The sequence below is a fragment of the Vipera berus genome (assembly GCF_964194415.1).
Source record: "Vipera berus genome assembly, chromosome: 4".
Classification (NCBI taxonomy): Eukaryota; Metazoa; Chordata; class Lepidosauria; order Squamata; family Viperidae; genus Vipera; species Vipera berus.
Genome location: NC_138206.1, coordinates 52184030 through 52199816, shown reverse-complemented (window position 1 = coordinate 52199816; position 15787 = coordinate 52184030). Strand labels below are relative to the sequence as shown.

General features: G+C 35.9%; 1 protein-coding gene across 2 annotated transcripts in view; it reads left to right on the top strand.

The window, feature by feature from the left end:
- TIAM1 (TIAM Rac1 associated GEF 1) overlaps positions 1-15787 on the top strand; it is a gene marked incomplete at its 5' end in the record, with an annotated part of 96357 nt that overhangs the window by 71031 nt on the left and 9539 nt on the right. The window contains 9 exons of one of the 2 annotated variants that reach the window (XM_081328096.1): positions 1098-1201; positions 4133-4312; positions 6356-6424; positions 6606-6731; positions 7894-8002; positions 9240-9419; positions 11144-11262; positions 12628-12736; positions 14334-14392. In XM_081328096.1, the coding sequence (XP_081184222.1) occupies positions 1098-1201; positions 4133-4312; positions 6356-6424; positions 6606-6731; positions 7894-8002; positions 9240-9419; positions 11144-11262; positions 12628-12736; positions 14334-14392 (1055 nt within the window). Of the gene's footprint in view, positions 1-1094; positions 1202-4132; positions 4313-6355; positions 6425-6605; positions 6732-7893; positions 8003-9239; positions 9420-11143; positions 11263-12627; positions 12737-14333; positions 14393-15787 lie in introns of both variants that reach the window. The other variant, XM_081328095.1, reaches the window with a different exon arrangement.

Sequence of the window (15787 nt, the reverse complement as noted above, 5' to 3'; positions counted from 1 at the left end):
AGTTTAGATATGGCAGTGTTTTTAATGTACTTTTTAATGTATTTATATCTACATATACACATACATAACATAATAAGCACACTTACTTTAAAGAAGAAAACATATATTAAACTTAAAATTACATACTTTATTTAGTTTCAACAGTGAATTAAATCTAGACCACGTTGCCCAGTCTTGTCTCTTTCAGTTCAAAATTGGGCAAGTGTTCCACTACCGTTGGTAGAAATTGTATTAATAGCTTGCATTTTGAAATAATAGCATTAATCATTGCTAGTGAATAATTGAAGTAAAGAATTTATGTTTTTAGAATGGAAACCACTATTGGTTGTTCTTTATAATTCAAGATTAAAATAGCTCACTTTGGGGGAATAATGTTTCTGTTGCAGGAAGCAGATTACTGTATGGTATATTTTTTTGTGTAACAGGAAGAAAGTGCAGATAGTTATAAAAAGTTCATTAGCATCAGCTAAGAAAGTTAATATTGACATGACTTAAAGTCACTTCTCCATATCAAATGAAGCTATTACAGCTAGGATACATGGCATTGTTTTAGCCAGTGCTTTTTTTGTAAAAGAAAAAGGTGCCGGAACTCACACATGTCATACAACCTGCTTTGCCTACCCTACAAGGTTCCATCCAAAAAAGGTGCCGGAACTCTGTTCTGAGCGTTCTATGACAAAAAAAGCCCTGGTTTTAGCTATTTTTGTAGATGCTTTAGACTTTTTTTTTAGAAAGGAGCCCATTGTTATTTGAAAGCTGAGTATTTTGATATATTGTGTATATACACACACACGCGCACACAAACACACACACACACACACACAGAGGGAGAGAGAAATATATCAGATATCCAGTTCTGTATGGTAAAATATCTGGCAGTTTTATTTTGATCTGAGACTATCCTATTGACATGATGCTAAGATCCAGTAAAAAAATCCATTTTTTAAAGAGTCTTGCCAACATCAGAGAAGAGACAAGGAGATTTTTCTTTTCTTTTTCTTTCTTTTTTTTTGCTTATAAACTCTTTTTGTGTGTGTGTTGGTACTGAAATGTTACCAATCCCATTATTTCACCCTTGTTTTGCATCCTGGCAGGAGGACCCTTGGTCAGCAATGATCAAGACAGCTGTGTTGAGATATCTCTAGAAGAGGCAGAAGTGAACATCTTGGAATCCTCTGATGAGAGTGATAAAAGAAGCAAGGTGTGAAACTTTCATTTTCACATTTTAAATAGCAAAATCTCTGCTGGCTCATACTTGTAATGCCGATTCACAAGACTGTGATTAGAGTATTGCTTTCAGGAGAATATTGTTCTTTTCCCCCCCTGTTTACAACTAATATGAAATAAAACCAATTAGTGCCTTCATTATAGCTCATTATCACCTGCTAAATCCAAATGTTTCTGTCTTGCCCATAATAAGTGCAAGAGCTATGAAGTCCTAATAACTACCATGAGTTTCAAATATTGATATTGCCCCTTTTTAGCGTATCAATACTTCTTTGGCACAATTTTAGACACATCTGTACGTATGCCTCCATTTTTAATATATGGGACGTGTGTGTCTGTGTCTGTGTCTGTATGTAACAACAGTTTTCATAGAAACACTAATTGGAAAGTTATTTCAGGGCTATCTACCTTTGACTGAAGCAGAACACAGTTATATTAAAGTGACTGAACAAATGGATTTCTAATTGCTAACCATTAGCGTATGAGCTTGCCAATTTCATTTTCTTATCTAATACCTTACTGTGAAGTTTCTTATCTTGAAATTCTTCTAAAGGTACATGTGTGTGAAATATAATTTTAGAAAGACACCCTGAATTATATGTGAAAGGTGTTTTTCATGATGAATCCAACTTTCACAGAATTCTTTGCTATGTTCAAGCATTTTTCTAATCTATGGGGTGGGGGGGTCATGCAAAAAAACACCCACTTCATCTAATCTCCAACATGCTCAGTGGCCAGAGCAGGTTCAGTTTGAACGAATTTATAGGCATTTGCATGTGCATGGCTACAACTAAGCACTTCCATTACTTCTAGAGAGTTTACTCTTTATTTTTTAGAGTTGGAATAGTATAACAATAGTGTTGTTGCATTGGTATCACAAATACCATCATTGGGTTAATCTTGTAGTGATATTTATTATAAAGTGCCACCTTTGGTGGATTTTTATTAGGAATGTAATTAGTATTGAATGTTCATCAAGGCTAAAGCTTATTCTGTTTACATTCAGATTAAATAAAGTAAAGTTCAGTAATTTAATTTAATTTAAATTTCACACTTTTTGTCCATTGGTCTTTTCATTTGGGACCTGGTTTTGCTTGCTTGGAGCCCTCAATCTATACACAGTCCTGATACTTGGAAGTGATGCAACCCCAAGTAGCTTTATGCAATATTCATCCCTTACATAAACATCATTCTTCTGCCTCATCTCATATATGTATGCTGCCATATGGGATGAACACATTAATGCATATTACTATGAGGCAGGAAAAAATATTTGCTAATATTCAAAGGCTGAACAAATGGCAACAAAAATAAATTCATTGGTATGTGTAAATCATTCCTGTTAGAGAGATGGAATATCTACTTGAAAACACAATAGTGTAATGAATTTACCCTGTGAGAGTTGGGTCTGACCTATGAAGTAATGCACTAATACTGTTGCCATTGTATCAGAGTGGAAAGGAAGGAAAATGCACTTGGCCTCTGACTTCCTTACACTTTGACATATAAGCCTGTAGCCTTTCTTCCGATAGTTAGTATTAGACAGTGGAAATGAGCTAGCAGAAGGCAAACTCAAGTTTGAAGCAGCTGCAGCACTCATTCCAGCTGCTAAAGCTGAAATGCTTCGTCTTGCAAAAGACAGTGAGTTTGTCCTTGGTTTTTTGGAAAACCAATTGTAGGTAAGTGATGCTGAATGTTTTAAGTTTAAAAGGGAAGAAGAAATATATTAACTTTTCTTAAGACATGCCTGTGTTGTATTAGTGTGAGCTTGAGCAGCATACCGTTGTTTCTTTGATGTTACTTACTTTTAAAGTGATTTATTAATTGGAACAGTTTCTAAATTATCTAGTGCTATTGTGCTTTTTAAAAATGCTTGTCTTTCATAGGGACTGTTTGGAGTATTTCTCAAGAATCTAGTTTCCTTTCTTTTTAGTTTTTCTTATATAAGGTTTCATTTCAAGCTCCATAAATAGCAAATTAGGAAAAAAAATTCAAAACTTTAGTAAATGATTTATGACCAACTTCCTTTAAGTAGTTGGGTCATTAATAAATCACTTGGCTTAATTATACCACCCCTTGTAATCTCAGGGACAATGATGCATTTAGGAATAGGAAATTAATTCAAGATTTAGCAGTTGAGAAACACTTTGTATAAATGAAGAATACTTTTTCGTGTATTCTCATATGTTGAAATGCATATTTGGTTTTTCTTGTTCTTTTAAATGGGAGATATAGAATGTTAAATCATTTCTGGATTTTATTAAAAACTGTAAAATGTGCTTCTGTTTGTTTTGTGGAAGCAAGAGATTGTGGATCAAGGAAAACAAACAATAAATTGTGTGCAGTAAAAATAGGTTTCTTTAAAATGAGAATAGTGAAACCAGAAGGTATACCATCATGAATGAATGAGTGCTAATTGAATAAGAATTAAATGCAAATGTGAGTGACCAGTATGAAAGAAGTATATTATTTGGCCATTTATGATATATAGAGAAGGAATTAGGATTAAATTATAAAACTAATATATGGAGTGGGAAAGCGTGAATGGATTGAAAGGAAGGAAAACGCTGAAAAAATGGTAGTTTGGATTGTTTTGAAGAGATTCTCAGAAAAACAGAGATGAGAAGTTTAAAGAACAAATTACAATTTGTAGACATTCTGGAAGCAAGTATAGAAATAGGAGATGTATAATTAGTTGTGTTTATGTAAACAAATTTAATTACTTTCCTTTTGCTTTCTACGTTTTGATGATTTATATTTTTTAAGTTTTGATACAGTCTGTCACGGTCTGCTTTAATTTACATTTCTTGGAACAGGAAAGTGTACTTTAAGATGGCTCATTCAAAAGAATTATAATTACCACATTATTGAATTCTGGAAATAATCATTTGTATTAATTTTATAGAGTACAGAGCAGGTTGCTGCTTTTTGTCGCAGTCTTCTTGAAATGAATCCATCCGACTCCAGTGTTACTCTTCAGGAATCTACTGGACCTCAGCAATCCGTTACAAGACAGCTAACTGATGCGGATAAACTGCGCAAAGTTATTTGTGAACTTCTTGAAACAGAATGCACGTATGTCAAGGTAACACACAGTTATAGTATGTGTTAATTTGCATGTCAAGAAGTGTAGACTAGAGTCACAAACCTGACCCATTCCAGCCTTCTACTAGAGTTAACCCATAATGCTCATGAGTATCATATCTGCTGTTCTCTTCCTCTAACCTGTTTTTCTAACTTTAGCTCAAGCAGAAGTAAGATAACATTGACTCTTTAAATGTCATATCTTCAAAGAAAAAAGACTGAGTCCTTTGCTATATCTCTTTCCTGTTCTCTCTTTCCTCTGCTGCCATCAGCTCTATGGAAAAGCCCTTTGGAGTACAATCGGAGTGTCTCTTTGTTAGCGGTAGAAAAATCAAAGCAGTTCACCATTTCCTCTCTTTAGAATTAGCCTTTGTTAGGTTTTCTGTCCTTTACTCTGCTAATAGAGGATCTAAAGTTAGATGCATCCAGTGCAGTTGTGTTTATAATAACCAGATGATCAGGGTGTATTGGAGTAGAGTTAGCAGCTGCAGAAGAAAAGGGAGTAAGTTGCAGATCTCAAATATAAGACAAAAAAGTTAAATACCACAGATATTCCTCATTTAAAAACAGAAATTGGGACTGGAGTTTCTGTTGCTAAGTGACAGTCATAAAGTATGATTTCCTATGACCATGCCACTGAGAAATTGCAGTTCTGATACTTTCCAGTTGTACTCCTTAAACGAATCCCATGCCATTATTAAATGCAACATCACATTAAATGCAACATCACAACCTCCTGACGGGTTTCCCCCTGACTTTCTTGTGGGAAGCTATCAGTCAAGGTTGCAAATGGCAGTCACATGACCGTGGGAGCTGTAATGCAGGCATGTCAAACTGCCAGCCCGCGGGCCGGATGCATCATACTGAAAGCGTACCCACCCATTGCCGGAAATGGGGAAATAGTCACGATACATCGCACGACATCATGTGACATCGCAAATTTGACATGCCTGCTGTAATGTCATAATCGGGAGCTGGTTGCCCAGCTCCCAGATTATAGCCATGTGACTGTGGCAACACTGCGATTCCAACTATGTGGGCCAGTCATAAATACTACTCATTCAGTGCTGTTGTAAGTTTGAATGGTTGCTAAATAAGTGGTCATTAAGCGAGAACCACTTGTGTTTCTTAATGCATATCAGGAATACATATTTCTCATGACAGATTTTTCCCTATGATTTGGCAAGTCCATAACACTAAGTTCAAAGTCCATCTTGCCCTAAAAATGTAAACACAAAGCCTCTAACCACCTAAACTAAAGTTACCCTGCAGGTATGATGGGTGGCCAATAAATTTTATAAATAAATTATAGATAAATAAATAAACTATTCCCTTTAAAAAAATGGTATATACAGTTTTGAACTGGAAAAATATTGCCCATGGGTCTTGCTTTTATCATCTTTATTTAGTGGAGACAATTTTAAGACAACTAGTATAAATCTTGATAAGATTAATATAATATTGACTTTCTAAATCTACTTTAGTGTTTCCACAAAATGTACTTTACTGTGATAAATGCAATAAGTTAAGTGCTTCAGCCTTCCCCAACTAGACATCTTCCAAGTTGGCTGGAAATTCTGGGAGTTGCAGTTCCAAAGTATTTAGTTTTACATTGGTGAAGGCTGATTTAAGGCCTTTAAGTCATGTTTTCAATAGTGATGCTTTTCCTTTTCACCTTTGATGACCCAGCATACTTTTAGGTCAGTATTTGTCATCTTATTTTTCAAATTATATAGATGAGTATTTAGGACATTATATCATGCAACATTGAATTAGGAATTAGATGCAGCAGGGAAAAGAACCTATGCATTAGATTAATGCTCCAATAAAGAAAATACAATGAGGATTCCATGACTAATCAAAGCAATATATTTTATCTAATAGAGAATTTATTTGACAGTAGCCAATAGATAGATCAAGTAAGTTCCAAACACAGCATTAATGTTGGATATTAAATGATTGAAAACCCTGCAGAGGCATTTGGAATTTGAAGTTTTTAAATTTGCCATTGAAAACTCCTAAAACTATGGTCTTTCATTTTCAGGATTTAAATTGTCTAATGGAGAGATACTTGAAACCACTACAAAAAGAAATTTTCCTTACTCAGGAAGAGGTATAGTATCTATTGTTTGTTGGTCAAAATAATAATAAAAAAGATACTATAGATTTATGTGTATACTTCTAAGTATTCTTTTAAAACAATGGCTAACAAAGCCAAATGTGACTAACATAACACTTAAATGTTATTGTTTTTTATGAAAAATATGATTTTTTAAAATTTTATGCCTTACCAGCTTGATGTTCTTTTTGGGAATCTGACTGAAATGGTGGCATTTCAAGTGGAGTTCTTGAAAACACTTGAAGATGGAGTAAGTTTGGTGCCAGATCTGGAAAAGCTTGAAAAAGTTGACCAGTTTAAAGTAAGCCTTTAATTGCAATTCTTTTACTAGTAATCAGAAATATTACCACAGTAGTCAAATGAACATTTTTTCACAGTTTTTGTGTTTTTGCAAATCATTTGCTAAGAAATAACTTTGATGAGAATGATATCTTAAAAAAATAAAATACATTAGTACTGAAAGAATAACGGATAATTGCAAAGCCTGTAAAGTCATACCTAATTATATATTTAATTCCATATGTCAATTTTTGATTAGGAAGAGTTAGCAGCAGAAACATTGCTGCCTGAAGTCCTAGTTCAGCAACCCTAACATATCATTGCCTACAAAATAATTCAGACAACGTCTCTGAATTATAATTGTAGCTTGAATGCTCACTGAAGCAGGAGAAAAGTAGTTAAAGTGCCTGCTGAAACAGTGGTGGTGAAAGCTATTAGCCTTTGACACTTGTTTTTTCTCCGTCAGGAATTGTCTATCATTTAAAATGAAGGAAAGGGTAACTAAACAAAAATAGTAAAAAAATAGGCTGAAAAAACATCGGAGGCATTGAAAAATGGCATTAGGTATTACTGTAGGCAGTAATTTACAATAGGACAATGGGTACATATTCTATAATTCACTGTGATTATGATTTCAATGCAGTTGAATTCGTTTAGCTTTTAAAATGTTCATCTGATCTCAATAAGGTGACATGTTTGAATGATATTTGATCCCCAGGTATGGGTTTCTTGTAGGACTATGCATTAAATAAATAATAAGACCAGCTTAGCTGCAGTCATCACTTTCTTTGTGTAAGATTTTTAAACTGGGAGCCGATGCTTGTCACAATGCAGCCACCCAGAAAAGCTTCCTCTTTCCATGTAGAATTAAAATTCTCCCATGTGTGGGAATGAGCATGGCCAAAAAATCCATATCAATCATATTCTTTTAAAGATTAGTTTAATAAAGAGGGGACTTCCTAGTGACCCAATTCTATGCAATATTGCCTGATTTTAGCAACAGAATATATATCTTAGTGTTTGATTTGTATTTAATGTTTTAAGAGATCTCTCTTGCCCCCTGTCTCTTAGAATTTATAAACAAAAAACTTTGCTTTAGTAAATTTCTTTTATGCTGTTAAGGTCAGCAGGCTGTCCCTCCCAAATCTATTTCAACATTCTAATTTATATATTCTTGATCCTAGAAAGTGTTGTTTTCCTTGGGTGGATCCTTCCTATATTATGCTGACCGTTTCAAGCTATATAGTGCCTTCTGCGCGAGCCACACAAAGGTTCCAAAAGTCCTAGTGAAAGGTAAGAGTGAGATATGCCCAACTTTTTCTGTCCCAGATAGTACAGTGTTTCTCAAAATACAGAATTGTCTCAGAGTGTGAAGATCTAAGTGATGTTGGAACTTCAAAAGACAAATGGGAAAGGGGAATTCTACTTTGCTGGAGAGTTGATGAGGCATCCTTTTGTCAATAATTCTTTATTGCAAGCTTTAAGTGTAGTAGGGAGCTGTACTTCATGGCAGCTGAGCTATCTTCAGATTCTACACTTCGGCAAACATTACAGATTCATATAAGTAAGGTTATATTAGGTAGGGTTGGTTGAAAAATATTTTGAAATGGAAGACATTTCAGCTCGAGATCTTTTTAGCAATATGAAATGTGAGAGCCTGATTTCTTTTCTGTTGAAAAATATAAGGAAGAGAGTAAGTGTAACATAAATTTCTATGCACTATTCCTTCCCATATGATTATTAAACTACTAGTTGGTCTCTTTATATCATTCATACACAAGTGGTAGATCAAACTTAAACTACATCATTTTTGTGTTTTGAATGTCCAATGGCCATTTCTTCAATCTTATATAATGTACTCTGGAAAGATCACATTTTAAAGATGAAAGCTGGAATAAGTTTGATCTATAATTAGTATCTTCTGAGAGTATATCACAAAAAAAATATCATCTTGAATGTTTTTATTTCAGTATGAACAATTACTCAAAATGCAGAAAGCAGTGACTCATTTTGACTCTGACTTGCGTGTGTAAGCCAAATCCTGTTTCATATATGAAATGAACTTGAAATTAAGGACTTCCTCAGATGAAAACTCACACAATATCACACATAAAGTGAACATGGAGAGCATTTTACTCCAATGTGTTTTCAGTCTTAATGAATGGGACTGTCAATGCCTATCATGAGTTTTTTTTGTTTGTATGGATTATATTTATTAATATTTATCATATTAAAAATTCAAATTGATGCATCTGTGGCTTGACACAATTGTTTGATGGGATTTTAATATATTATTTTCTAAGATATTCTAAGCTGGCAAATAATTTTGATTTTGTGGACCTCATAAGAGCTTCTCGGGTGGAGTACTCCTGGACATCCTAGGACCATAGTTTAAAAAATACTTCTCAATGCTATTTTGACAACCTCTTAAAAAAAAGAGAACAGTTAAAATAATATGGTAGAAATATTCTGTAACAGAGAGAGTAACTAAATTATTTCTTGAGATATCTTTTTTATTTTCAAAACACAGCTAAGACAGACACGGCATTTAAAGCATTCTTAGATGCCCAGAATCCCAGAAGACAACATTCATCAACATTAGAGTCTTACCTCATCAAACCAATCCAGAGGATACTGAAGTACCCTCTTCTGCTGAAAGAACTATTTACTCTCACGGATGCTGATAGTGAAGAACATTATCATCTTGATGGTAAACTATTCTAACTTCTCTTTCATTTGTACTTTTGGTTTTGCCATTGTTTCTGATAGTTTCTTAACACAGAAGAATGTATACACACACACACACACAGACAGACAGACAGATAGATACAGATACAGATACAGATATAGATATACAGTAGATAGATACAGATATAGATAGATACAGATAGATATATAAATATAGATATAGCTAGATAATCCTCGATGTACAACCATTCGTTTAGTGACTATTTGAAGTTACAAAAGCCCTGAAAAAAGTAGCTTTTAACTATTTTTGACACTTATAGCCATTGCAACATCCTTGTGGTCACATGATCAAAATTCAGATGCTTGGCAAATGGCATGTATTTATAACAGTTGCAGTGTCCCGGGGTCATGTAATGACCTTTTTTGACCTTCTGACAAGCACAGTCAGTGACGAAGCCAGCTTCACTTAACAACCATGTCCCAACGCTGCTAACATCAGATGTTCTTGCTTTGACAATATATGAAGATGCAGCCATTTTCCCCTTAACTTGTGTGTTACTTTTAGAGTTAGAATTAGATGATGCTGGGGGGGGGGGCAGGAGGAAGAATGTGTATGGGAATTAGTTAGACATAACAACATCATAATAGAGTGTTTTTCAAGGTTGTTTGAAATAAGAGATGATAAGAAATGTTGGGTTGGAGAACTGGAGGGAAGGTCTGCATTTCAAACTAATTGGAGAATGTGATTTATGACTGTTAATTAGAGGAGGGAATTGTGCTTTGATACTATGTGTTTAGCGGAGGAGAATTCAGATTTTGGCTTCGACCATGTATGTGCAGATGCCATGCTACTTGAATAAAGATTCTTTAAGGTAAACAATGCCTCAAAGTTCTTTGAAGAGTTTCATCTGTCAGAACCGTTACACCATGTTACTAACGTAACAGTAATTCACTTAACAACAAATCTGTCAAGAAAAGTCATAAAATGGGGCAGAACTCACTTAACAACTTAATTAGCAATGGAAATTTTGGTCTCAATTGTGCTCATAAATTGAGGACTACCTGTACAGACGTACAAAGAGTCCTTGACTTACAACCACAGTTGAGACAAGAATTTCGTTAAGTAAGTGCAGTTGTAACACGAATCATGTGACTGAGCCCAATTTTAGAAACAGTTGTGCTGTGGTGGTTAAGCGAATCATGTTTGTTAAATGAATCCAGCTTCCCCAGTTGATTTTTTTTGTTGTCAAGAAACTGACTGCAACCTACAAGGATGCTGTAGCTGGTCATAAATGCGGGTCAGTTGCTAAGCACCTACATTGTGATCACGTGACTGTGACTTGGTATGACCATCATAAGTATGAGAACAGGATGGAAATAACTTTTCCCAAGGCTGTTGTAACTTTGAACCATTGTTAATATCTGTAGCCCTTAGATTTTATGAGACTGTGGTTGAAAAGGCAGTTTGTTCACTTTAACTGCTGCTCTTTTGCTTGCTAGATGAGACTCTGGAGACATTTCCATTGAGTTGATGATCAGAACACTAAAAATGACTGAGCCAATAATGCAAGGGAAAATAAAGTTCTTGCTGACCAACATAGCATAATATAATATCATCAGCCTAGCACCATACTGAAGTGTTAAAATTACGATTTTAAGACTATTTCAGAGAAGAGCTTTCCACATTTGGTAATATAATCAGGTCAACTCTGCTGCAATCTGTTTATATCTTTGCTTGCTTCCTAGTGGCCATAAAAACAATGAACAAGGTTGCTAGCCATATCAATGAAATGCAGAAAATCCATGAAGAATATGGAGCTGTGTTTGATCAGCTCATTGCGGAACAAACAGGAGATAAGAAAGAGGTACCCAGCTATGAAAATCCTCTCTCACAGTGATGTAAATAATGATGCTTACACCTTTCTTCGATTGTATTAGATATTGCCACCTGGATGTTGTAGGGAGCTGGGCTCATATATTATAAGGAAAGGGAAAATTAATTGGAAAGAATTCTCATTGTTACCATATACGTGTGTTGCTTAAATAGAAATCTCAGTATTAATATTTTGATGAAGATTCTCAGTCATCTAGGTAATTAGACTGAGGAAGTTACGTGGTTGAGCAGCAAAACATCTCAAGTTAACAAAAAGTAAGTCCAGTTGCCATGACTCAATTTTTAGACAACTCTACCCAGGTGACTGAGAGTCTTCATTGACATATTGCCACGCATTTTGGGGAAGAAACCCCGAATTTGATGCATTCCAACAACACTCTGCCAAACTAACATGCTCAGACTGAGGAAGCGGCTTGGATGAGCAGCAAAACCTGTCAACAAAAATAAATCCAGTTGCCATAACTTAATTTTCAGACTCGGTACTTTTTGCGTTTATTACTGCATGTGTAATCTCATTTCTTAAATCACGATAGGCATTTTTAGGTCACATTGGTGAATATCTGCTTTGTGTGTTATACATAGTGTAGCAAAAAATTATCCAGTGAAATAACTGGGTTTTGGGTTTAGTTTCCTTTTGATAGACATTCTATAAGGAAATGATATGATTAATAGCTAGAATTTTTTTAGGCACATTTGAAACAGTTTTAATACCTACGGCATAATGTACCTGGAAATTATTAGGACAATTGATTTAAAATTAAAAGGTATACAATAGGAAGCTGTTATTAATCTGCTTTTTTCTTTTGTTTGAAGAGATGATGCAAGAGAAAAAGCAAGACTTTCTTCCTTTGGCTTTTAGTCTTTTTTATTTCCTTTTTTGTTTTCTTTTTGTTCCCTTTTCATGTTTTATTTAGATAAATATTTAGATAATTTGGATAAAACATTAAAAAGGAACAAAAAGAAAAAGAAAAATGAAGAAAAGATTAGAGAAAAAAGGGAGAAAGGGAAAAAATTGGGAATATCTGTGTGTGTGTGTGTGTGTGTGTGTGTGTGTGTGTGAGCTTCTGGTCCATTCCTGCCATCTCACAAAGCAAAGCAGGACTGGTCCTGTTTACTTCTTCATTGGGAATCCAATGAAGCTGTTTCACATTCTGAAATGTATGAACTTAGCATACGACTGCAACACCTCAGAGCTGCTCTGTTCTTTCTTGAGACTTGTGTGGCCAAAGTCAGAGAATGCCGGGAAAAGGAGGCTCAAATTTATTTTTAGTCACTTTATTAAATAATGCCTTTTAAAAACTCTCCATTTTCTTTTGCATGGGCGTGTGACTGGCAGGTGGCAGATCTTTCTATGGGAGATTTGCTATTGCACACCACAGTCATCTGGCTTAATCCTCCTGCGTCACTTGGAAAGTGGAAGAAGGAACCTGAACTGGCAGCATTCGGTACGGGCTTCTTTTCAGAGAAAAAGCAAATGAGAGCGTTTCATATAAAAATTAAATAAAACATGCACCTGTAATTCCCAATGACACCACTGAAGGGAGTGCTTGCGGGGGGGGGGAATATCAAGATGGCAATCACAACTGTTTAGCTCCCCCCCCCCCCGTTTTATGTGTGTCACAGCAAACAACCCTGTTTCTGGCACAAAATGTGTTAATATTTGCGGCAGATTGTCCGTTATGACATTGGATTTCAAAGCATCAAAATAATTCCTAGAGTCACAGGAAAGCTTGATTAAATATGTGAAAATATTGGAAAATAACTGAGCAAAATTTGACTTTGCAGTCAGGTATTTTGGGCCACTCCCTCCTCCTGTGGCATACTTTATATTGGAAAGGATGAGAACCAAAACACATTAGATTTGAGGAAATCATTTTAAGCTGTTTTTTAAAATATATTTTTAGAAGCAATTTTGGGCTTTGGAGTCTGTTTTTATGCCTTACAACAGACATGTGAAACACAAGGCCCGGGGGCCGGATCCAGCCCGCGAAGTGGTTTCATGTGGCCCACGAAGCCATCCTGGAAACAGGGAGGGAATGGCCCCCACTGCCTTGGCCCTGGCCCAGAGACCCTCCTTCTGCCAGAGACCTTCAGATCTGTCCCACGCATGCCCAGGCCCCCATAGGCACCCTTGATGTGAATGATGTAGAGCTGGCCACGCCCACCCAGTAGGCCATACGCATTCTAGCCATGCCCACCCAGTAGGCCACGCCCACCCGGCCCTCTGAGGGCAACCGCAATGCTGATGCGGCCCTCAATGAAATTGAGTTTGACACCCTTGCCTTACAAGCTTAGTAATATTGCAAAGCTCAGTAAATCAGGAAATATAGAAAAGCTGTGAAATGTAAAATAAATGGCTGAAGGCAGTAGCTCTTATTTTTCCTTCCATCTTCAGAGTTCATCCTTCAGGGAGATTTGCTGAAATGCTGCTTGTATATAAATGCTGGTTTCGGTTCTTTCCATGCATAATGCTGTATCAGAGAAATTCCCTGCGAAAAATCTAGGAGTGTGCATGATAATTTGTGTAATTTTTGCACTATATAATTTTTAACTTTTTGTTCATAGTTTTGAAAAATCATTACATGAAAGTTTTATATTTTAGAACATTTTTAATTGTTTATATGGACCATTTACAGGTACAAATATTAAATGGTGCTTATTAAAGGGCTTACTCTAGAGAAATTGTGTTAAATGAATGAACTGATTCTGTTGGGAAGATCCTCAAATCCCAGTAAATATGTGATTACAATTTATAATTCTTTATCAATGAAATAAATGCTATTGTATGTTAAAAACATTGAGCATTATTTTTTTGGCCAGAACGATAGATGTAGTTCTCTTCATTGGGCCATCATGTGTTTAGAAAATTATGCTCTTTCTTTTTGGCATATGAAGAAAACTACTATATTTCTCTAGGCCTTAACTTTTTGGGTGCAGAGGAAGAAGCTTTGAACATTTTCCACAGAATTAGTAGCGGATATTTTTTCCTGGTTGTGCATTGGCAAACTGCTGACTTCCTATCTTTGGTTTCTTACCTTATAGTATTCAAAACTGCTGTGGTACTTGTATATAAAGAAGGAGTGAAACAGAAGAAAAAGTTGGTAAGTTTATCAACCGTAAATAACATTAAGCAACAAAAATAAAATTTCCTATTAGATAGATTGGGATAATTAGATAGGTCATTTTAGCAATAATTACACTAAACTATTTTTAGTTGTAAATTTAATGCTTGGAAAGATCAGTCAAAGTTTTCCTTTTTTAATAGAGTGATTTATTATTACTATTAGTTTGTTCAAAAGCAAACACCTCGGATATACCTATTCTGTTTCATTCTTTGTAACTAATGTCCTAATGTATGCTCATACAGATCTTAATCTCCTGTGCTTGAGATAGAATTGTATCTAATAGAACTGGAAAGAGCTATTTAAAAAAAAGGTAAAGGTTCCCCCGCACATGCGTGCTAGTCGTTTCCGACTCTAGGGGCCGGTGCTCATCTCCGTTTCAAAGCCGAAGAGCCAGCACTTGTCCGAAGACGTCTCCGTGGTCATGTGGCCGGCATGACTAGACGCCAAAGGCGCACGGAACGCTGTTACCTTCCCACTGGAGTGGTCCCTATTTTTCTACTTGCATTTTTTTTACGTGCTTTCGAACTGCTAGGTTGGCAGAAGCTGGGACGAGTAACAGGCGCTCACTCTGCTACACGGCACTCGGGATTCGACCCGCCAAACTGCCGATCTTCTGATCGACAAGCTCAGTGTCCTAACCCACTGAGCCACCGCGTCCCGCAAAGAGCTATTAGGGCCACTCTATATGATAATCTAAATTTTTAAAATAGTAAAAATCCATGATATCAAATGATTCATGAATCTTCATCAATGATTTGGATGAGGGGATAGAGGGAGAACTCATCAAATTTGCAGATGACACCAAGCTGGCAGGAATAGCCAACACTCCAGAAGATAGGCTTAAGATACAGAAGGATCTTGACAGGCCTTAACATTGGGGTTTAACTAACAAAATGAAATTCAATGGTGAAAAAAGTAAGGTTCTCCATTTAGGGAAGAAAAATCAAATGTACAGGTACAGTATAGGTGGTACCTTGTTCAATAGTAGTAACTGTGAGAGGGATCTCAGAGTCCTAGTGGACAATCACTTCAATATGAGCCAGCAGTGTGCTGCAGCTGCCAAAAAAGCCAACACAGTGTTAGGCTGCATTAACAGATGGATAGAATCAAGATCACGTGAAGTACTAATACCAGTTTATAACGCCTTGGTAAGGCCACACTTGGAATACTGCATCCAGTTTTGGTCACCACAATGTAAAAAAAAGATGTCGAGACTCCAGAAAGAGTACAGAGAAGAGCAACAAAGATGATTGGGGGACTGGAGGCTAAAACATATAGGGAATGGTTGCTGGAACTGGGTATGTGTAGTTTAACGAAGAGAAGGGTGAGGGGTGACATGATAGCAGTGTTCCAATATCTCAGGGGCTGCCA